This window comes from Pinus tabuliformis, chromosome 3_2 (assembly GCF_031772625.1).
Source record: "Pinus tabuliformis cultivar Carrire ecotype Pingquan chromosome 3_2, CPIR1, whole genome shotgun sequence".
In the NCBI taxonomy this organism is placed as follows: Eukaryota; Viridiplantae; Streptophyta; class Pinopsida; order Pinales; family Pinaceae; genus Pinus; species Pinus tabuliformis.
This window is the reverse complement of record NC_142302.1, coordinates 182,467,799-182,492,744: the sequence shown is the minus strand read 5'-3', so window position 1 is coordinate 182,492,744 and position 24,946 is coordinate 182,467,799. Positions and strand designations below refer to the sequence as shown.

The 24,946-nt window shown below is 39.4% G+C and overlaps 1 protein-coding gene across 2 annotated transcripts in view; it reads left to right on the top strand.

Moving 5' to 3' along the window:
* Nucleotides 1-10,365, top strand: part of LOC149180394 (large ribosomal subunit protein bL27c-like) — a 58,712-nt gene extending 48,347 nt beyond the window's left edge. The window contains exons 4-5 of one of the 2 annotated variants that reach the window (XM_089418171.1): nt 9,446-9,547; nt 9,702-10,365. In XM_089418171.1, the coding sequence (XP_089274297.1) occupies nt 9,446-9,547; nt 9,702-9,884 (285 nt within the window). In that variant the 3' untranslated portion in view covers nt 9,885-10,365. The remainder of the gene's footprint in view (nt 1-9,445; nt 9,548-9,701) is intronic. The other variant, XM_089418172.1, reaches the window with a different exon arrangement.
* Nucleotides 10,366-24,946: the final 14,581 nt, after the last annotated feature.

Sequence of the window (24,946 nt, the reverse complement as noted above, 5' to 3'; positions counted from 1 at the left end):
AGCCTTTTGTCCTTTTCAACTGTCTTCAATGATTTCTCTTTCACTCTTACTTGGGCTTTGTCTTTGTCGTAGCTCTGATACCATGTTAATTTTAGGTATGTTCTATGCTGATAGCAATTTTACTTCAATTTTCCATATTAGCTCAATATCAATTCTAGATTAGCAATCACATTTAGCATGATAGTAAAATGCAGATAGAACATAAACATAAATCGCAGAAGACAAGCCAAGACAAGAGGACACAAGATGTGGTTCTAGCCAGGGACAAACCCCAATGTGGGGAAACCCTTGATCAATTCTTCTTATATGTTTTTCAATAGTTCAACAGAGAGAGAGAGATAGTACATATACATCAGAAGTAAACCTTTTGATTTATCTAAATAAGAGCAGAGATCTTCTCTAAGAAGATAGTATATGAAGTAGCTGATCTAAGTGAGTTGAAGGCATACTGCTTCCATTGATCCATGGTGATTCCATCACCATGCTGCACCTCACTGTGCTACACCCAATCATCATGTTGGACCTCATTAGCATGCTTCACACATCATACTACTGCACCTTATCATCATGCTGCATACATCATACTGCTGCACCATATCATCATGCTGCACCTCCTTGTGTTGCATCATCACATTGTACCTTACTGTGCCCATCATGCTGCATCTCATTACAACATTCATTATCACAGTGTTGCGCTTTGATACACTTGTGTTGTACACTCTTGACTGCCCTTAACAGCCCTTGCTATGGTGCTATGGCCTGCGGCGTAGCACATAGCAACCCTTGTAGCAAACGTATCCCAAATAGTGTCCAATCATCATTAACGCAACAACATTTAGCCTATAGAAATGTCAAATCTTGAACTTGTTGCAATGCTGCAATTCTGGGACTGGTTAGGGTACTAACCACAGTCCCTAACAACCCATCAAAACTGGCCTAGAATTTCTCCTAATGACTGTGGTTGTCCTCCAATGAGATGTTGCCCTCCACGCTGCATCATAACAGTCCTCCTTGATATAGCAAACCTCCTAAACAGTCCTTCTAACAATCCTCCTAATGGACTGTGTCAAGGGCACCTATAACCTTCTCTTTTCCTGTGGCTAGGGCAGTCATGAGACTGCATATAAGGAACCATTCAGATCCCTTCTCACAGCAGTTTAGGGCACATGAAACCCTCCACAAAATGTGGCCTACAACAGCGTCAAGGTGACTACGTTTAGGTCTCTATTTGTCTATCTTGCCTGCGTTCAACTATGTATACACTGCGGCTAGGGCACGTTTTACATCAGCTATGGCTCCTCCAAAGCTGGGCTATAACCTTTCCTTTAAGACAACGTTTAGGGCAGCGTTAGCCCTTCCTTGATTGCAGATTAGTGCACAACTTAGACAACGACTTCAACTCCTAAACTGGACTGTGGTTAGGGCATCATACTTCTATTCAAGACAACATATATACCCCTTCTTGACTGCGGCCAAAACATCTCCTTTCCTCCCGCGTCTAGGGCTTCATCATCTTATATTTCTCTTGCCACTAAAACCCAAAACAAGTGGAGAGAAATCAAGAGTGAGTGTGTCTAAATGATTATCAAGCCACCTCCTTTTATACTAAAACGTTGAGCACAAGTTGGGGTTATTTGGTTGCTAGCCGACCTTGACGAATTGTCCCATAACACAAATAAATTCATATCTCCATGAATACTTATTGGAATCGGATGATCTTTAGATCAATCCTACACCTCTCGATGAGAGGAATCCAAGAAAAATATCAGTTTCCATAAATAAGGTGACCCACATAAAGTTTGGCCCTAGTTGCCAATTTTAGCACATATTCAGTGAACACTCGGGTGGGTATGTACCTTGAGAGACAATGACTAAGGTGTCTATAAGTCATTGGTCTTGCCAACATTGTGCTTTGATCTTATGAGAGATAGAGCTGTTAGTCAAGGCCTTGCTATGAACAATGTTGGTTACTATGATGCTACAACAAATGGATTGCCAATCCGGTTTCTCTTATGTGAATTCTTCAAGATTGAAAAATAGCCAAACACCTTGTAATGATTTATGAATACCTCCCTAGTTAAGAGGGAGTGTTGAAGAAAGTGTAACTAGGTTCGGTCTTCATAAATGTAATTTTGATCTTTGTACTTGTAAAGAAAAAGAAATATTATTTTTGTTATTTATAACAATGAGTTTCTTGCTCATTGATTAGGTCAAGCACATATTTAAGTGCTTCTAGGAAGTCAAAGAGTCAATGTATTTATTAAAGACCCTTATGGGCTTGTTACACTATGTAATAATATGTATTAGAGTCATAAGAAGACCTCCAAGCAAAGTCATAAGCCTCCTCCAAGCATTGACACCATCAAAAGAAGCAATCTGAATTATATAGAGCAAGTCGGCTTCAAGTCTTCATGTCGGCCTCAAGTTGGCCTAAAAGAAGGAGACAAACTCCTATATAAGGAGCCATTCGACCTCCTCAAAGTATTATCATATCATCTCTGAAATCAACGAGAAAGAGGACGAGTAAAGGGTACAAAGAAGTCAAGGAAAGAGGTCTCCAAGTGCAGCGAAGAAGGAAGGAAGTAAAGCGAGTTTTTGGGAACTGTTCTAGGGCTAATTGCAGTCACACGTGCGAAGGAAAGAAGGCTATTATGTTGTCATATCAAGCTCTCCTATTGCAGTCATAAAGGAGAAGTGTTTGGGCTAGAAAAGAGTGCCTATAAGGCCTCTCATTCAAGCGAGAAAAAAGGCTACACAAGCGAAGGAAGAAGAAGGAATCTAACATAGTTTTTGTGAAGGTATCCCCTCACACGTGCGAAGAATTAGGGCTGTATTATTGCTGCTCTAAGTCTGCAATCTTCATGAAGAAAAGAAGGCCCGGTTGGGAGGTGACAAGTTCATCTTCTTAAGTTAGAAAGGCTCCATCTCAAGCGAAGGAAGAAAAAGGACAAGGATCACTCTAGGGCATACCATCTAGGGTTTCTACAGTTGTCGGAAGAAGAAGAACAAAGTGTCGGAAGGAGGAAGATGAAGTGCTGGAAGAGGGAGGACGAAGTGTTGCAAGAGGAAGTGATCTTGAAAGGGCTTGACTTGTGCTTGGAGGATCTTCTTGTCAAGGGTCTAGGGTTTGGCATTGATCAATAGAAGCTTCAATAAGAGAAATTTATGAAAGGGTTTTCCTCTCTAAGAGAGAGAGGTTTTTCCCTGGTAGAGAGCCAACATCTTGTGTTCTTGTTTCTTGTGTTTTGGTAGCAGTTTGATGAAGTAAACACACACACTAATAAGAAGAAGAAGAAGATCAAGCTAACAAAGATAAATTGGAAAAGTGCTTCACAAATTGTTATCAAGTCTAGAAGAATCCTACTATACATAACTGCCCTTGATTCTTCAACACTTATTTGGTTCTTACTTTTGTTGCCATACCTTGTGACCTGCAACCCCATTGAACTTAGTTCTTTTTCAGACAGCTTCTTTTGAACCCTTTTAGGCTATGCTCAATCAATCTTCTTGATAATTCCTGAGGAACAGGTGAAACATCCTGCTCCTTTCTCTAAATAGCTAACACCTCTAATCGCAGCCGCTTGCAAATGGCATCATCTTCACCTAAAATTAAATATAAAATATTTTGCATGCTAGTTTTAACAATGTCATGATGATATTCTTTGATGTTGGTGAAAAATGAATGGAATATTTGAAGAATCAAGCCATTGCATTCTAGATCAAGCATAATGGCACACAATTTGGTTCTTGCCATAATTTCTAAGACCTTGAGCTTCTTACCAAAGGTATGGTTCTTGATATCATGCAAAGCATGAAAACCATTTCCACAATTAGTTGTAGAACACTTCTTAAAATGGCATCATTGTAGGGGAGAACAAGAGCAGTCATTCTTATGATCTCACGGAGGAAAGAAGCAATTGCAAGTCTTACATCCTTAGAAGGGTGTTTCGTAAACTTGTGCTGGATCAAGGCAAGCATTGATGGCTTCAAGGCCCAACTTAATACCCTCTAATTGGATTGGGCTATCTCGGACAAACATGTGTCTAACTCCTCCAATTTAGAGAGGACACCCTTTGTCTTCGTAAACTCATATTTGACCATAGTACAAATAACCAATTTCCCAATTCCTTTTCTTTTGTGAATCCCTCAGTTGTTGGTGTTGAAGAGTAGCATGGACTCCCTTTGAGAAAGATTTGTTGATTTGCTCTGTTCCTTTCTCCATTAAAACATTATTGTCGTTGGCCCAACTTGTGTACTGCTGTACCCATTTAGGTGGAGTGTTGAATGCTTGATAAAACTCCATCGTTACTATCAATCTCATTAGGTTGATAGTATGAGTGAATCGATGGACCGAGATCCCATTACCAACTGGAAAGCCTTAGGCTGGAGAGACGCACAACTTTGATACCAATTTTATACCCCTTTTAATATTATTGGTTAAATTTTCAAAAAAAAAAATCAAAGAAATCTGCCATGAAAATTTCCTAGAAACACAATAAATTTGTACGATAAAAATTGCTAGCACTTAAATAAATCTTGCAATTATAAACCCAGAGAATTGGAGAGAAAACAATGGAAAACCCCAATTCATTTATTAGCAAGCATCATGGAGGAAATTACATGGATATTGGTCAGAAACCCGATGCAATGACTTTTTTTATAATTCGACCCTCTTAATATTTTATCCCTAGAACTCCTGGCTAAAGTAATTCAGCACCCCTGAAACTAGCAATTTTGAACCTCCAAAAATTAGTGGCTTCGATCTCTCAATATTGTGCAACTCGTCCTCCAATAATTTGGTAGTCTACTCTCCAAAGCACAGTGAAATTGACCATTGTATTATTGCCAATTCAACCTCCTTGAAAGCGGAATAATTTAGCCTCAGATATAGCAAGTCGACCCCTTATAATTTATTTAGGGTTACCCAAATCAACCCTCAGAAATGTTGACTTTGACCTCCCAATAATTTTGCTGCTCGTCTCTATGGAGCACAAGAAGAATCAACCTCTTTATTATTTATATATTGGCTCCTCTGGAATAGAACACTTTGATCCATAAAATAAATAGCTTGGCCTCCTTTAATGGTCATTCAGCCCAAGTGACAACTCCTGCAATACACCATTTATTTCGGCCCTAGATGAAGATGAGATTTGGACTTGGAAGATAGCCAATTCAACCACACTAGGAAAATATCCAACTGATACTCAGCTAGCGACGAACTTGGTTTCAATTCAATATGCAACTCAACCTTTGCAACATAATACATTTGGTCACCAAAGGAAGATAATCTCATCCACTGCAAACAATGAATTCGACCCACAAGAAATATGAAACTAGGCCTTCCTTCAAGATTGGAATTTGGCCTCTGCGGTTCACAATTCAATACTTTGGTCAACATACTAATTTTGACTTGTTTGGAGACTATAATTTCGGCCCTGCAAAACAAACAATTCGGCCACAACGATATATGCAATTTAGCCCTCTTTAGGAGTAGAAATTGGCTTCTTTGGAATGCAATAATTCAACCCTTCCAATATTGGGTTTAAAGTCCCAAATTATGGCAAACCAATCTTGCCAATCAATATGCTCTAATGAGAAATCCGCAGTGATTCCTCCTTTGATTAGCTGAAGTGCTAATGAGAGATCTGAGATGGTCTCTCCTTCACTGGGTAGGGTGTATTGTCGCAACACCGAAACCAGAGTAAATCCATCGAAGTAGATCTAAGCTCAAGGTTACAAACCCTTATGCAAAGTTGTAAGAGCCACAAGGAAACAATTCACTAAATATCCAGACATCCCACAAATGAGCTACTCCCTTTTTATTGAGATGGCTATCGAAATACCATGGGTCATTTTTTATTGTTTTAATAAAGTGACTTTATGGTTTTCCTTTTTTCTTAGACAATTTTTAATTAATTATTCTCTGATATTTGGATGCTAGTTATGAAATTTTGCCTAGGGGAATTGGTGAGGCTACTGAGATGGTTTTTGATCTAATGCTCGAAAGAAGGGACATTACAATGTGGATTTGTAGAAGTATTTCCAATTCTATTTAATGCAGCAAGAGAGATGTCCAAGTCATGACATTCAGGATCTATATCCCATTCTTTACAAGGTCCACTTCTATACTTTGGAGTCTTAAGAGATGCGAGGTGAAGGTTAGAATGTACATAAACAAGATCCTCGGCCTTTTGCAAACTCAACCTATTACACTTCATTGAATCTTGAATAAAACCATAGGTGCTCCAATTTCTTTCTTTTGATGAAGTGCTTGCTACCTGTGAAAAAATATGTATGGCAATGCTTTTCAAATGTACACAACTTGCTATATGACAAATCCACTATCAAACTAGACTCATGGTGCTCCTCTCATCCAAAGCTGAAATATCTGAATACTCATCCAAACCAACAACAAAACTAGCGAATTCTTCCTTCACCTCCCTATGTAGATGAGCTGGAAATATTCTCATAAGAGCTCTTTTCACTCCATTTGCCACTTCCCTATCCTTATGTGGTGCCTTTCTCTTCCCATTGCTTTGAGCAATAAGGTCTTCATCATAAAATCTTGGGTTTATGGCATGCGCTAAAGTGTGCAATGGAGTGTTAAACTGGTTCCATCTCTCAACCATGATTTTCTTCATTGTATCCCCAAAATGAGCATCAACAAATAGAAGTTGAGGAGATTTCTGTGCAATAATTTCTATAGTTTTCTCAACCATGGTATCCATACCATCATAAATCTCTCCCAAGAAAGGCTTGTGTGTCAGCATTTCAAAGAACCTTAAATGCAGGGGATGTGAACTTGAAAGCAAGAATTTTATTTGGTCCACCAATCCTCATCGAGACATAATTTGTGCATCGTAACCCCCTGCTCTGAATCTTCCTAACTCCTCTTAGCCCAAAGTTGACTCACCACCATAGAAACTAGTGGTTTCTTTACCTCAACAAGGCAGCTCAACATCATGAAATTTGAGGCATATCTCGTTTAGTAACTTTCAACAACTCTAACCTAGAGTATTCACAAAATATTGCTAGAGACTGGTGGTGGTAGTGATGAATTTAATCATCTCCCTTGCTTGTTCTGTAAGTTCCTTAATCCATGGAACTTTATTTTCAATATCCTCTAAGATCAAATTTAGATTATGGACAATGCAAGGAGTCCAGAAAATGTGATCATATCTGCTCTCAATAATCAACCTTACGACTTTGAAAATTGGTGCATTGTTCGGGATAACTTGAACCACCCTAGCAGGTCTTAGTTGCTCAATAACTTTGAATAATACATCAACAATGAATGGAGCATCCTTTACCTCCCCTAAACAATCTTCAGCCTTCAAAAACATTGCTCCTTTTGTTGAATAGCAATGATATTAATTAATGGCCTACGCCTAGTATCTATCCATCCATCTGAGATAATGCTAACCCCAGAGCTACTCCATGAAGCACAAATAGGTGCCAAAACATCCTCAAGAAGTTCTTTCTCCTTTTTGAGCAGTTTAATTCAGACCTTTTCATAGTTAGGTCCCTTGTACCCTTGAGGAGCTATGTTAATTGCCCTCACCAGGTCTTGCCAATAAGGAGACCAAACGACATTGAAAGGGATACCACAAGCATAGATGGCCCTTGCCACTCTTGAATTAGCTTCCTCTCTCCCTTGAGCATTGATCATTTTAGCTAGTCTACTCTCTTGAATTGATGGGCTCCTAGCAGTTTTTGATGTTGGTTGTTCATGTTGTTGCTGAGTTGCTCTCCTCTTCCTTGCTTCAAGCACAATCCTTGGCTCAATGTTTGGAGCCTGATGAGTAGCATTGACAAGCTGATCATGTCTTTTCTTAAGTCCATCAACCTCTTCTTGCTCAATCTCATACTTCCTCCTTTCTTTTGGGTCAGTTGTCTTTGGGAAAACATCCACACCCTTTCCCTTTTCCTGCAAAAAATGTGCCCTCACTCTTGGGTAAGAGCCCTTGTAAGGTTTTTGACACAGGTTGCATATCCATTCCCATGCACCACCACCTCCCATCTTGGAAACCTTTGTTACGTACTTCCAAAGAGGATAGAAGTCAGTCCTTGTGTTGCTCTTGGCCCCTGTAGCAGTATCACCTTGACCAGAAGCCATTGTTGCTGCAAAAAACATACAAAAACAAATCTTACAATAAATAAAATGAAAAGAAAAAAATAACACATTTATATATTTCTTTAAGGGCCAAGGCTTGGAAAATTCAAAACCCTTAGAAATCTGAAATACATTCTTAGAAAATCTAAAAACTAAATAAACTAAAAAGTGTTATCTTCTTACCATAAGAAGTTTGTTGTAGTTGAAACTGCTCAAAAAAACACCACAAAACAGAATGCAATGATGACTGTAGCTGTCCAAAAACACCACAAAACAGCCAAAAACTATGGTTGTAGCTCCCAAAACACCAAAAGATAGCAACAAGGATGGCTATAGCTGTCCAAAAACACAAAAAATAAACAGTAAGTTAGCAACAAGGATGGCTATAGCTGTCTAAAAACATTACAAAACAGCCAAAAACTATGATTGTAGCTAGGGAAAAGTTGAAAACACTATAAAACAACAAAAACCTATGGATGTAGCTGTCTGAAACACCACAAAATGACAACAGTATGGCCATATCAACCTATTAATGCAAAATCCTCTCTTGCTGACATTGTCCTCAATAAAATCACCCTTGTTGTAATCATCCTTGCTAAATTTCCTTTGCTAAGTGTTCAATTCTCCCTTTGCTCAAGCTTCAAATAGTATGAGGAGAAATAAAAGGGACAGCCGCTTTTATAAGAATTTTTTTATCCCTAGAGGTTTCTAGAAATCTCGAAAAAAAATATTATTAACAACAATTTACTGTATTAAATTAATGTGTAAGTGATTGAAAAACCATTTTGTGGGTCCCAGGCAAAATTAGGGCCTTTATGTCTCAGTTAATGCACTGAAATGCGTTGTACGATACCTGAAACGCGTTTCCATGGGGGTGAAGCATGATTCAACATCACGACATGCGTTTCACCCTAGCAGAACACGTTTCAGGTGTGTTTCTATGCGTTTCAGCGTTCCCATGCTGAAATGCGTGTGGAACATGGGGGTGGTGACGCATTACCTGCAACATAGTTGCAAATCCCCACTGGTCGAAACATGTATACCCATCACAGTTGTTTGCATCCTCAACTGTGACATGAGATGCAGATCTAGGCTTGTTAGGGTAAACATCAAAAGGTCTAATAGATTGGTTTTTAGATTAGGTAAACATAATCTGATAAGCAAATGATGTCAATGGGACAAAACCCTTAAAATGTGCTACTTTAGAGCAAATCGCAATCATTACTATAAAAGTATACCAAACATAATCAGAGTAAACCACATGGATTATCCTTTTGTGGTTGGAACCCTCATATTATTGATTTTCATTGCATTAACTTGTGGTATGTACAGTTTCATGCAGGTAAAAATGTTGGACTTGGTAGAGACTACACTATTTTTTCCTTAATTGATGGCCTTGTGAAGTTTGAGAAATATGGACCGGACAAGAAGAAGGTAATTCTTTTGGGGTATGCCAGTTGGTTGTTGTTGTTCCCATTGAATGAGTGTTGTATAATTATTAATTTCAACACCAAAAAGTAACATTTTCAAGATGTTGCAATTGCAAATAACATGGAATCTTTAACACGTCTTTGTTGTGATTTCCTAGGTGAGTGTTTATCCGTACATACCGCAACCTGAGAATCCAAACAGTTATAGGGCAAAGAGGCGTGAGTTTCACCGCCTCCGGCGTGAGAAGCGCAAAGCTAGAGAAGCTGGCATTTCTTCTCCAGCACTGGTTTTAGCTTCGACAGAATCCCAATTGCCAGCCAAAGAGAAGATAATCTGCTAGATACAAGTGTAAAGTTGGGGTGGGTAAACTTCATGCATGTTTTCATATCTGTTGAAGCAAAACTAAGATCTTACAGAACCAACCTCCCAGTTTCAACACTTTAGCTTCTAACTAGATGCTGTTTGGATGTTTGTTGCCCTGTTTGAGCAATATTCCACCTCATGTTGTGCACTCAGACTCCAAAGATTTATGCTGAGATAATTTAACTGAATATGGAACTGTTCTTGTAAGATTACCAGAGTTGATAACTAAGAACTGTGTGCTTCATGACTTTCTTATGAATGCTTGATTTTATTTGTGAGATGTCACAAATCTATCTCCTTCTGATGTGAGGAGTATCTGGAGCAAAAGGTTATGTAAAATGTTTTTAGAATCTATTCAGAAACGACGTATATGCCCTTCAAAATATATATCAAAAGATGATGATGCAGACAATCTACTAGGCACAAGTATAAAGTTGGGGTTGGTGAACTTTCTTATATATTGAAGCAGACTTGAGACCCTACGGAACTGACCTTCTAGTTTCATCACAAATTTATCCCAAGCCTGATACATTTTAGCAAAATGATTTTTTGGATTTTGAATGGCCTATTTGAAGATTATTCCGTCTCATGTTGTGCACTCAAACTCCAAGTTAGATGCATGTTGATAGTTGAGATGGTTAATTGAATATGGAACTGTTTGCTTAAGATCATCACAGTTGATATGTTAAAATTGGCAACTAGGTCCAAATTCCACCTTAGGACAGCTCACATGACGGAGATGATTATTGCATTGGATTCCTCTTTTCAAGAGGTCCAATTTTGATATAAAGATCATCTCATTTGGACAAGCAGAAGTGGAATTTTGAATTTATTCTCTCTCATGCACAAATTGTCAAGGTCAACCCCAGTCAAATGTAGGTTCAAGAAGCCCAATGGATGTGTCTCCTCACCCCCAACGAATTGTATAAATAGAAGTGACCTCTCTCCTCATTTGGACATCACACCATCACATCATTCTTCTCTCTCTTCTCTTGATTTGTTCATACAACTTGGGTAGCCTCTCTCTCTCCCATGTGTGGCATAGGAGGATGAAAGTTTCAGAAGTGCATGCTGAAATTTCAGAGAAACAGACAAGCATTGACTAGGGCTCATTTGACCATCTTTGACTTCAGTTTTTAGGGCAGAATTTCAATTTTCCTAGGCTGAGTTGTTGGGCACAGAAACCGAGGTGTTTTGGGCAGTTTGACTAGCACTGACCTCAGCATTGACTTCAGATTTGACTGCAGAAAATTACAGCAGTATTTCTCTCTCCTTTGACCGATCTGTTTTGGGCTGACTTTGACTTCCTGTTCAGGCCGAGTTTGACTTGGGTTGACCGAGCTGCATTATGGATGTGTTGCTGCTATTTTGACCAACCTTCACTTTCTGGTTAGGGCTGAAGTTTGACTGCAGATTTGTCAGGGTTGTTTTTGGCAAGAAAATTTGATATTTGTACTCTCTCTCTGTTGAACTATTGAAGAATAATAAGAAGATTTGATCAAAGGATTTTTCCCATATTGGGGTTTTTCCCTAGCATCCGCCGAATCTTGTGTCCTCTTGTCTTGGCTTGTCTTCTGCACTTGTTTTTATGTTCTATCTGCATTCATTGTCAATGTGATTAAGTTAATGTGATTGCTACTAGAAATAATTGGAAATTGTCATTGGGCTGATAAGGAACATTGAAGTAAATTGTGCTAACGCATAGAACATACCGTTGTTATAAAAAATTAACATGGTATCGGAGCTCAGGGGAAGACAAATCCCAAGCAAGAGTGAGGAAAAACAATCACTAAGAGACGTTGTTGGAAGAGATTTGGAACTAGTCCCAATGACGACTACATCTTACTTCAAATCCAAGGACAAGCTTAAGGACAAATCCGACTATCATGCATGGAAGATGTCTCTAGATTTGACTTTGGAAGAAAATGATGCCATGGACTATGTCAAAGGAAGAGTAGTGGAGCCTCCTTCAAATGCATCTACAACTGCACAAAGTACAAGAAAGGCGAGGTTAAAGCTAAGAAAATTATTGTTGATTCTATTCACAAGCCTTTGGTTGCCTATATTTTTGATTTGGAAACATCTAAGGAGATGTATGACAAGCTGGTTGGGATGTTCAAAGTAAATAATGCAAATCAAGTTCTCTTTCTCAAGAACAAGTTGAAAGACACCAAGATGGATAAAAGGAGAATCTATTCAATCCTACTTCATGAGGATTACCGAAATCAAGAATGATCTCCTATCTATTGGAGAAGTCATTGGTGATAAGGAGCTAACTCTTATTGCACTTGGAGGCCTTACAAAAGAATGGGATGTGTTTAACACTACCATCCTCAATAATGACAAGATTCTGGGATTTGATGAATTATTGGCGAGATGCACTCAAGAGGAAATAAGGATGATGGAAAGAGACAAGCCCTCAAATGGAAAAAATCCTACCGCCTTCTCCGCTCATGCTAAGAGGAAGAACAATGCAGGTCCAAGAAGACAAGGTCAAGGGTTCAAGCTAGGATTCAAAGAAGGAAGAAAAGGAATATGTTTCAATTGTAATAGGTTTGGCCACTTTGCTAGAGAGTGTCCTCACAAGAAGAATACTCCAAGAGATGATGACAATAATAACAACTACAAAGGCAATGGCAATCAAAGGAACAACAGGTACAACAACAAAGGAAAGAGGAATGCTCCCGGTGCTCAAAATGGAAATGGTCATCCTCCCAAAAAGTTGAGAAACTCCAAGTATGAAGAAGTTAATGTTGTAGGAAAGAAAAAAGAATATTATCTTATTTCTGCCCTCACCACCGCCTCTCCTCCGGATACATTGGATCATTGGTTGATTGATAGTGGTGCCTCAAGGCACTTCATTGGGTACAAAGAGGCTCTCTCAAACTTGATTGAAAAGAAGACAAATATGAAGATTATACTTGGGGATAATGCCACTTATCCCGTGAAAGGAATTGGGATTGTTACTCTTCACTTAAATCAAGGTCAAATCCTTCATTTACAAGAGGTGTTGTATGTACCTGATCTGAAAAAGAACCTTCTCTCTCTTTCTGCGATGGAAGATAAAGGTTTCAAAGTGATATTCATTGATTGGAAGGTTCGTGTTTGGCAAAGGAACCCAAGAGATGCATTCACTCTTAGATTCAGGGTTGAAGGTCTCTATCAGGTTGGAGAAAGTCCGTTGGGAGCCATGACTTGTGAAACTTCTCTTCAATCTAAATTATGGCACTGAAGATTTGCTCACCTTCATTACAAAGCCTTACTTGATGTAAGGAAGATGGTCACAAGTATGCCCGAATTCAACTTAGATCATGAAGGAGTGTGTCAGGGTTGTGCAACTAGAAAACATACAAGGGGACCATTCCCCTCGAGTCAAAGTCAAACTACCGATATTCTTCAATTGGTCCATTCTGATCTATCAGGTATGTTGCCCGTAACATCTTTGGGTGGATATTTGTAGCGTATTATGGAATTTGTGTGGATGACTTCTCTCACAAAACATGGATCTATTTCTTAAAGAAGAAGGACGAAGTGTTCAAATGGTTTTGCTCTTTCAAAGCCTTGGTCGAGAATTAAACAGGGAAGAAGATCAAAATATTAAGGACCGATAATGGAACCGAATATGAGTCAAATGAATTCAATGACTATTGTAGAGAAGTTGGCATTAAGAGGGAGATCACTACTACATATACTCCTAAACAAAATGGTGTTGCCGAAAGGAAGAATCGAACTATCATAGAAGCCACCCGTGTCATGCTTCATGACCAAGGTCTACCGAATTTCTTATGGGGAGACGCTGCCAACACCACCATGTATGTTCAAAATAGATGCCCACATCAAGCATTGGAGTTCAAGACACCCGAAGAAGTTTTCACGGGTAAGAAACTTGATGTTTCTCATTTTAGAATTTTTGGTTGTCTCATATATTTTCATGTGCTGAAAGAGAAAAGAAACAAGCTAGATGCATCTGGGAAGAAAGGAATGTTTGTGGGCTATAATGAAACTTCGAAGGCATATATAATCTATGTGCCTAGCCAAAGGGAAATGGAAATAAGTTATGATGTCACTTTCGATGAAGATTTTTCCCTTAGGAAAGTCCAAGATCTTCCTATCCCTTGGAAGGACAATGATAATGATAATGCAAGAAAGCAGGATGAACCTCCATCTGATGACCCAATGACCGATGTGGAAGGTCCGATGGATCCCATTGATCCACCTCCTAGTGAGCTTTCTACTTCAAGAAAAAGATCGTTGTGGCTCAAAGATACTCTTGAAGATGCTGAGAAACACATTGCACCGAGGGGTACATTTTGTGAAAGCAAGAAGTCGAACAGGTATCAAGTGTACTTAGCTGCCATGAGTACCATTGTACAATTTGAGCCTTGTACATTTGAAGAAGCTGTGAAACACCAAATTTGGAAGGATGCGATGAACGAGGAATATGTGTCAATCATGAAGAATGATGTCTGGGATGTGGTTCTAGACCCAAGGACAAGTCACTGGTCACTTCAAAATGGCTCTACAAGATCAAACATGGAACTAATGGGAGTGTTGAAAAGTTCAAGGCTAGATTCGTTGCTCGAGGCTTCTCTCAAAAGGAAAGAGTTGAAATGATGAGATATTTGCATCGGTAGCCCGATATACCACCATCCATTTGATCATAGCCCTTGCTGCCTCGCAAGGTTGGAGCCTACACCAGATGGATGTCAACATTGCTTTCTTGCATGGCTTGCTTAAAGAGGAAGTCTATGTAGAACAACTCGAGGGGTTCGAAGTTCAAGATCGTAAGGCACATGTATGCAGGTTGAAGAAAACCCTTTATGGGTTGAAGCAAGCCCCTAGGGCTTGGTATGAGAGGATTGATAGCTATCTTAAGAAGCTGGGATATACACAGAGCGATGCTGACCCGAACCTATACTTCAAGGTTGAAAAGGACATGCCTCTCATCTAGTCCTTTATGTGGATGATCTCTTTCTAACAGGCGATGACTCTCTCATTCATCAATGCAAGAGGGAGTTGGCTTCCGAGTTCGAGATGAAGGACCTAGGACTGATGCACTACTTCATAAGACTGGAGGTCTACCAAAAGCCAGGTGAGATTTTCCTTTCTTGAGGAAAATACATTGTGAAGCTACTTGAGAGATGTGGGATGGTGGACTACAAGTCTATATCTACTTCGATGGAACTCAACTTCAAGGAGCTATGTGGAAGTGCTGCTGGGCCCGAATTAGCGAACCCTTCTGAGTATCATCAACTTGTGGGGGTCCTGATGTTCTTGGTGAACTCCCATCCTAACATATGCTTCGTTGTGAACACATGGAGTCAATTTATGGTCGAGCCTCATCACATTCATTGGATTGCTGCTAAGAATCTCTTGAGATATCTTCGGGGCACAATCTGCTATGGACTGAGATATAGTACCGGGAACTTGAGGTTACATGGATATTCAAATGCTGACTGGGCTGGCAGTGTGGTGGATCGTAAGAGCACGTTTGGGTGTTGCTTCTCTTTGGTCCCTGCTTCAATATCTTGGATGAGCAGGAAGTAGAAATCGGTTGCTTTGAGAACCGCTGAGGTCGAATACGTTGCTGCGAGTATGGCCTATTGTGAAGCTATTTGGTTAAGGAAGCTCTTCAGTGAGCTATTTGAGCATGTGCTATATACCACCGCGATCTTCTGCGACAACCAAAGTGGGATTTGCCAATCAGATAATCCCGTGTTCCACGATTGCTCCAAGCACATAGATATCAGGTACCGCTTTAACCGGGATATGGTACAATGGGGAGCAATAAGGCTCTAACACATCAAGATGAATGAGCAAGTTACAGAGATTCTCACGAAGCCTTTAAGGAAGGTCAAATTCTTAACCTTCCGAGAGAGACTTGGATTCGTGGAAAGACCCTCCTATGAGGGTCCTGTATGAGTTGGACACTGAGCTCTGGGAGCCCCTGGGGGCTTGGGGTACTTCTTGGTTCACCTTCCCTTAGCGGTGCGCTAGATACAGGGTGAGTGGTTTACCTTCCCTTAGCGGTGTGCTAGATATAGGGTGAGTGGTTCACCTTCCTCTATTGGTGCGCTAGATACAGGGGAGTGGTTCAACTTCCCCTGTGATACGTCATGATGGTTGGTATGTGTGTAGGGTGAGTGGTTCACCTTCCCCTACGATTGTGGACACATGTATGTAGGGTGAGTGATTCACCTTCCCCTACGATTGTCATATGCATAGGATGAGTGGTTCACCTTCTCCTATGGCATATGAGCAGGATGAGTGGTTCACCTTCTCCTGTCGATGCCCCAACACACATCCTACCCATGGAGTCCAGGACTCATGGGAAGTACCTCTCATCTGGCCAATGAGTTGGGAAAAGTGGTTAGGGACCATAGCACTACCGATGGACGCATTGTGTACTGTTGTACTCCCTATGACTAGGATGCATGGTGTTCAACAACTTGATCTGGGATCAAGGACTAACTTTTGTCAGTGGAGAGTGGTAAGGTCTTGTGACTCACTCTCGATCACTTCTTCATTATTACTTCATGGTTCAATAGAAGTGATGATAGAGACCGTACATGATGACAGATGGATAGGCAGGTGGAATTCTCCCTAGTTGAGAGGGAGTGTTAAAATTGGAAACTAGGGCCAAATTCCACCTTAGGATAACTCATATGATGGAGATGATTATTGCATTGGATTCCTCTTTTCGAGAGGTTCAATTTTGATATAAATATCATCTCATTCGGACAAACAGAAGTGAAATTTTGAATTTATTCTCTCTCATGCACAAATTGTCAAGGTCGGCCTCAGTGAAATGTAGGCTCAAGAAGCCCAATGGATGTGTCTCCTCACCCCCAACGAATCGTATAAATATGAGTGACCTCTCTCATTTGGACAACACATCATCACATCATTTTTCTCTCTTTTCTCTTGATTGGTTTGTATAGCTTGGGTAGCCTCTCCCTCTCTCCCACGTGCGGCATAGAAGGAGGACGAAAATTTCAAAAGTGCAGGCCGAAATTTCATAGAAAAAGAACGACGTTGACCAGGGCTCCTTTGACCATCTTTGATTTCGGTTTTTAGGGCAGAATTTCAATTTTCGTAGGCTGAGTTGCTGGGCACAGAAACTGAGGTGTTTTGGGCAGTTTGACTAGCATTGACCTCAGCATTGACTTCAGATTTGACCGCAGAAAATTACAGCAGTATTTCTCTCCTTTCACCGAGTTTGACCGATCTGTTTTGGGCTGACTTTGACCTCCTGTTCAGGCCAAGTTTGACTTGGGTTGACCGAGCTGCATTAAGGATGTGTTGCTGCTATTTTTACTAGCGTTGACTTTCTGGTTAGGGCTGAAGTTTGACTGCAGATTTGTCAAGGCTGTTTTTGGCAAGTAAATTTGATATTTGTACTCTCTCTCTCTGCTGAACTATTGAATAATAATAAGAAGATTTGATCAAAGGGTTTTCTCACATTGGGTTTTTCCCTGACATCCGCCAAATCTTGTGTCCTCTTGTCTTGGCTTGTCTTCTGCACTTGTTTTTATGTTCTATCTGTATTTACTGTCAATGTGATTAAGTTAATGTGATTGCTACTGGAAATAATTGGAAATTGTCATTGCGTCGATAAAGAACATTGAAATAAATTGTGCTAAAGCATAGAACATACCATTGTTATAAAAAATTAACATGATAACTCTGAAATATGTGCTTCATGATCTATGATATGAATGCTTGATATATTTGAATTTTGCATTATCTCATAATTTTATGTCCTTCAGATGGAGTGTTATATCTTGAACAAAAGGTTGTGCAAATTACATTTAGGATCTATTCAGAGATAATGTATATGCCTTTAAAAATCCTGATTAAAATAGTTTTAGGGAGTGTTATAATGATGTAATATCCCAGTTTTACACCCCTCTGGCATATGTTGGTACTTTGTCATGTGTTGTATTCGGCTTAACCTTAGTATTCTATACTTCTGTATTATAATTTATACGACATCCCACTTTTGAAATGGAGGCTCTAATGCAAAGATCCCATCATGGGATGGTTTGAAAAACAAAAACATGAGAATAAATAATATGATATGCAAGATAGGATAAGAGTAAGACATTAAAAAATATGCTAAGATGTTCATTTACTAAATATGGGTTGATTGCTTTGGGACATATACGAGATGGGGGGCTTGTGTAGTGACAAGTGAATGACTACCAATGCTTATTTATTGTACATGCCTTTTGTAGTTGGCTACCAACTTCCATGCATCTTACACTTGACATAGTTGCCCATGCTAATTGAATCGCATATACCTGTTGGATATCACCTACCTTGCACGTTTGCTTGAGAAACCTATATATATACCTCACTTAGTGACTTAGAGGAGGGGGGCATAGAATCTAGAATTCTATTCTTGTATTGTTCTTTGGCTTACTCTTGAGCTTTTTTCCGACAACATATTGTGCATTTATCATGAAGACTTCACCACTATTTTGGGCATGACTTTTGGTTTATGTGTGGGGTGTGCAGTAGGCGAATTGTCTCAGGCTATGCCTAGGAGCATAAAGTGGGGCAGGTCCCTTGTATTATAGGTGGGAGGATTGTTTACCATTATAGAGGCCAAGCTTTTCTCCTTGCCCATTGTTTGTCCAAGGTGGTGCTGGAATGTTTTTGAGTAGATGGCCCTTTCTATGGGCAGGATTGGTGTCTATATCATTGGTTTGGCTCTATTGCCATATTCTGTTGTCGATTTAGCATTGGTTGCCATATTTCTGTTGATATTCTTGTGAGAACACATTTCTTTTCTTTTTCCTCATCTTTTGCTCTCTAATTAATTCAATATAATTGGTTAGGAAGGAAATTCGTTTTTGACTCAAACAAGCTGATTCTTGAGATACAAGCTCTTAAAAGTACTCTACATTCGTGAGAGTTTAGACCTCGTTTTGGATTTGAACAAGCTGATTCTGGAGATACAAGCTCTTAGAGAGTATTCAACATTTGTAAGACCTTTAGATGTAGAGTCTGATGTTTGAAACCCATTTCAAATAGCAGATTTCTAAACCCATTTGCAGAAACCCCTGCTTTTAGATACCCACCTCCAGATGTCTGGATTGGAGTAAGCTGTGCACTCGGAACTTGATTCAAACTCTGTGGCGACTGAGCACCTGCAACATCTTTGATTTTTACAAAGGTGTCCAGCTCTAACAAGCAGAGGCCAAATCCAGTGTATGACTACACACTTCTGCAAATAAAGGCATGGAGGGCATGCTGAGGGGCCTCAAGGAAACACCCACATTCTGCTGGGCCATAAAATGCAACAATGCATATGCATATGCTACCCCATAACCATTTTTTTTCAGTGTGATCTTGAAAGAAAAATCTCCTTTGTAATCAGAGTCTCTTCCTATAATGCTCAACAAAACATAGGCTTTTTCATTTTCTTGCATTGCCATTATCAGCCAACCCAACATGAAGTTACGGGGTGCTAGCATGCATTGCTAATGACTAAAATGAAGATTGTTGTGCGACAGCATTATGAATACTCTGACTGAACGCTCTTGGATTATCAGATTGCACTGCACACCGTTTCCAGTGCTTGGCAAGAATACCAAGCAATAAGGATTGTAGCATTTGCATCTAGGAGAACCCTCGTTTCCTCAAAATTGGCTTCAATTTTATGTAGGATCATGTAGGACTCTTATATGTAGACTCTTATAATAAAAGAGTGACAGATTGTACAGGCTGTTAATAATGGTGTATCTTGTGAGTCTGTTTTCTTTCTTGCTTCCACGTGGTCATTGCTTCTCCATGTTCCAGAGGTAAACACACTATCATACAAGTACATTAATTTCTCTTATAAATACATAATTTGGAAAAGGTCAGTTGGGTGCTTATTAAAAGCAAATACATAGAACTTATACTGAGTAGCAGATTTGGCCTGGTGGGCTAGTTTGAGTGCTTTGAGCTTCATGTTGGAGGTCTCAGGATTGATCCCCCAGGGTGGCTGCCTCTGTTGCTTGCCGCAGTTGATGCTCCTGCCTCTGTTGCATGCCTCACTTGATGCCCCTACTGGGTTAGGCGCCATAATCAGCACTGGCAGGTTTGCGCTGGATACCACCTTTCAAATGCAGAAAAGTGCATGGGGGTTTCTCTGTGAGATTTTCCTTGGAAAAAGATATTAAGGCATCTATGTACATGTAGGAAAAAAGATTAGACCCATCATGTTCAGCAATGTTTTTGAAATATTTTACCAAATAGATCTCAGGATATACAAAGATCAATATCCTACTCATTTGATCACAACCAGAATCAATGACTGGAAATGTACCTTGGCATTCCAACATATCACAAATGAGTAGGCTGCATTGCAAGTAGTTGAATGATAAATGCCACGTAAAATTTCAAAATGAGAAATTGAGAATCATACAATTAGCAACTTATTCTTGATACCAAAAAGATTTCAAAACTTCAAAACATGACACTAGTGCACCAGTTCATTGTTATGGTTAAGAAGAATATAAAATAAATTCATATACAAACTGGATAAATGCCTCTTCCATCACATTGATCAGAACCTAAAAGATATCTGTAAAATACCACCAACTCTTTTATCAACATTCTACTTGTGAAGTATGGACATACATCCAAACTGCCTGACCAAAAATCCAAAAACCAAATTAAAAAGATGCAAACAAATTTAGTGGACAAAATTAACAAAGCACTATTGCAGCCAGAATAGAAGGCAGAACCAGAATCAAAAAGTTCAAATGAATTCGATATCTCCACAATCAATGGACTTTATTTGCTAGTGCTTGAAAGTTGAAACAAACCAGAACTGGTTTGGCCCTTTTCAGTGAATTTCTGCCATGAGAATTCAGATTCATAATGGTGAAGGCAACAGGAAAAAACTGGGCAACAGCCATCGAAGAGAATAAATTATCAACTTCTCGATTTAGAAAGTAATCAACAGCTCACAATCACTTGCACAAGAGACCACAGGTAAAAAGAGGTACATCAATACAGTCCTGATAGCTTTCCATGGAACTTCGATACAGTCATGATAGCTTTCCATGGAAAAGGTTTCATTGTCTGGATGAGTACGAAGATACTTCCTGAGTATAGGATCTCCAATATTAAACATGCAAGGGCAGCTTAAGTATTTGTATACATAATAAGTTTTCATCCTTCCAAAGAAGAGATCGGAAAGTTAATCTGCTTCTGAACTATAAACTCTCTGATACCTTCTCACAGTTTCTTAATTTTCATATTTCATTAAGAGATTTTATTGTAAAAAGCAAGATGCCAAAAAAATTATCCTTAAAAAATCACTACCCTTTATTAAGCCCAACTTGACACAGATAAATCAAGCTCAACCCTGATAATCCTTTGATCATGTAGAACCTACGACATAATTAGAAAAATGAATGTTTGACAATATCGAAGCGCAACAAAAGTAGAGGAGATTAAACTCTGCCACTAGGAGTCTGGTTGAATAATATACTATTAGCGTTTGGGTTGCTTAAAAAGTGTTTTCATCAAAGCTCGGAGAGCGCTTTTTTGTCTCGTAGGCTCGTAGCACGTTGTTCATTCTCAATGTCACATGGGTTGGTGAACGGTTCAACAAGTATAAAATTTTATTTGAATTTGAATTTTTTCAAAAAGGTTTGGATGTTAGGTTTATGTGTGTTATTTTGTATTTAGAGGAATTGACAATTGGGTCGGTTTCATACTTGCATGACACACGGTTGATTTTGATTACTAACACTATAACTTCTAGGTGCTTACATATGCCCATTTTAAAGACACGGTTAATCAAGTGGATTTGAACCTCTGATCTCATATTTTACATAATGCTTCATAACTTAGTCATCACCAATTGAGCTGCCCCCAGGGGCTATAATGTCTATTATTCACAACCTAACTGATACACTAATATATAATAAAAAGCGTATATATGTATATATACACTATTGAAGTGTATATAATAATAAATAATATATAATATAAAAAGAAAATCATAAATAATTGTAGCTAATTGTGGATGGTAGTCTATGAGCGGTAACTTGTAAGTAACGATGGTTTGGCCATGGTCAGTAGTGACTCTCAGTTGCAATTGCCTTCCCCGTTACCACACATATGAAGTCACATTCACTATTGTAGCAAATCCACAGTTCAACATTGTAGATATGAGGCTTGAGTGTTAGTATTGGTCTGATCAGTATGGAGAGGATGCATAGAACTTACAATAGCACGAGGAAAACTCTAGTTAGAACTAACAACAAAAAACCTTAATGAACCTTTAGCCAAAACGAATCACACTTTAAATTTCTTTTGAGTTCGTCGAATTTTGAGCCGAGTCAACCTACAAGTTCAGCGAACATTGTGACTTAATTTATGTTTGATTGGAATTTTGAGAGATTTGATTAGGCATGTGCATTCCTTGGGGCTAATGCTAGAGGAGGCACACTTCTAAAGGAGGTAATTATCTTATGTGGCATTGCCATTCTCTACATGGTGCATGTGTTGAGGAGGATGTGACCTTGACATAGTGTATGGAGCTATCTTATTGAGTAGTCGTAGCCACTTGGAGGAAGAGCACAAAGCTCTAGGAGCAATTAACTACCTTGGCACACATATTGAGTAGCATTAAAAGCATAGGACCATGTGGTGCATAGTTAGAGGCTATGTCACAAGTTCGTCGAACTTTAACCTTGAGGTTCGAATTTTGGCGAACCTTAAAAAAATTTTGAGGTTCGGCAAACCTAATCGAACCTCATAGCCATTGACCAAGTTCATAGATCAAAACTCATAACCTCATGTCACAACTCGAGCTTGTAATTTATCCTTGCAGTTTCCATGTCCGTGATAACTTTTTTGATGTTTACTGATGTTGATTTCTTACTATTTTATCCTATAATTCATTATATATATATATATATATATATATATATAGATAGATAGATATATAGATATATATGAACCTAATGGTGAATCTCATTCGAACCTCATCAAAAAATTCGAACTCAAACTGAACCTAATCATTGTCGATCCCTAACTCGAATGTGAACCATGTGACATTGGTTAGAGGAGTGCTTAACATAATGACATTTTGCATGGAGAATACCACACCTTGGAAGAGGTGCTTTAGGTTTAACACATAGCTTGAGGGTGCATATCTAGGAGCATTAGGCCCAAGGATATCATGCTTAAAGAGTGCATCATCTTAGGGGTTAGATAAACCTTATGTTGATTTGGGGTAGCATCGGATGTGCTCTAGCCACGAAATTTGGTGGAGAGGTTGGGGCACATGAGATATCCAATACCCAGAAAGAGTTTGGGCATATTCTAAATAGACCAGAAGATATTAAAGTAATTAATATTTTTAATGGAGTCCCTAAGTCTAAACTTAGGGAAAATAAAATATTAATGTGTATTAATATGACTTTGTGTTAGAATGGTCCAAAAAGACATGGATCAAGCCAGATCTATTCTTAGCCATTGATTAGGGACTTAATCTCGACCATTGAGATGTCAACAGAAAAAGTATAAGAGGAGGCTTGAGAGGCACTTGGAGAACACACTTAGGGAGACCAATCAGTTCAATTTCTGGAGTGGGGTTTGCTGGGAAATTGAACCAGTGGTCTGGAGAGCAGTCATGAGGCAACAAGTACGGAACAAAGAGACGGGAGATCAACATAGAAGAGGCAGATGCAGAGCCAGAGGAAGCCACGCAGAGGCAGCAGAGACTGCGCAGAGCCAAAAGGGCCTGCGTCATCCACGTAGAGGCTACAGGAGTCATGCAGAAGCTCAGAGAGGCTGCGCAGAGCCTCAGTGGGCTAACAAAAAGGGTTTCAAGCTGTAGCAGAGGTCAGTAGGGCCTACGCTGGGTTTAGGAAAGTGCTGGAAGCTTGTCTATCTATGGGTAAGCCAATTTGGCACCCTATTGTACAAGACACTTGATGAATAATAAAATCCTCCCTTGCTGCACCGGTTTTCCCACATTGGATTTTTCTGGGGACGTTAGTCCAAAATAACTATGTCAATGTGTGCATATTTTGTTTCTGTATTATGATGTGATATTTGCAACAATATTTATTTTAATGTTTGTTGAAGTAATCTCATGAATAACATGATGAAATAAGTAGGAAAAGAAAATCAGTTGTTGTAGTGATAGAATTTTCACATGGTACCAGAGCAAGTAATGAGAGGCAGAAAGGGAAAATCAGTTATGGGTCAAGACCATGATGCAGAGGCATCCACCTCAGGGGACTCACGCAGATTTTCAAAAGATTGCACAAGAGAGAGAGATTTCTATTTCTCTATGTTGGCTTCCAGGTTGGAAGAAGAAGTGGCATGCATGACTAGTGTTGCATCATCAAAAGTATGGTATATAGACAGTGGAGCCTCGTGGCATATGACGGGAATTAGGGAGTGTTTCTCAGAATATCGAGAAGAGAAGATGAATTTTCAAATCACCATGGGGAACAAGGCAAAGTGTACTCCAATAGGAAAGGGTGCCATAGTTTTTCAAACAGAATCAAGAGAGTGGTTTCGTGCCACAAATGTGTTGCATGTGCCAGGATTGGGGATGAACTTACTTTCCGTGTCACAACTACAAGGCAAGGGCTATGATGTCTACTTCATCAAGGAAAAGGTATACGTCAAACACTCAAGCTGGAAAAAGAAAGTGTAGATCGGGATCAAAAGTAATAGGTTATACAAATTACAACTAGAATCTCGAATGGCACTAATAGGTAGTCATGGGGACAAAGACTTGAACGAACTATGGCACAGAAGGATGGGTCACTTGCAACATGAGCTCTGAGAATTCTCAGGAGCACTGTAACAGGAGTTCCGGATCTGAGTATGGAACGAGATGATGTATGCAGGGGGTGCGCTCTAGGAAAGTATGCCAAGGCGGCATTTCCTAGGAGCAACCACAGGGCCAAGAGTGTACTAGAATTGATACACTCAGATATCTGCGGACCTATGTCCGTCAAAGCTCTCAGCGGTGCTGAGTATTTCCTTACTCTCATTGATGACCACTCG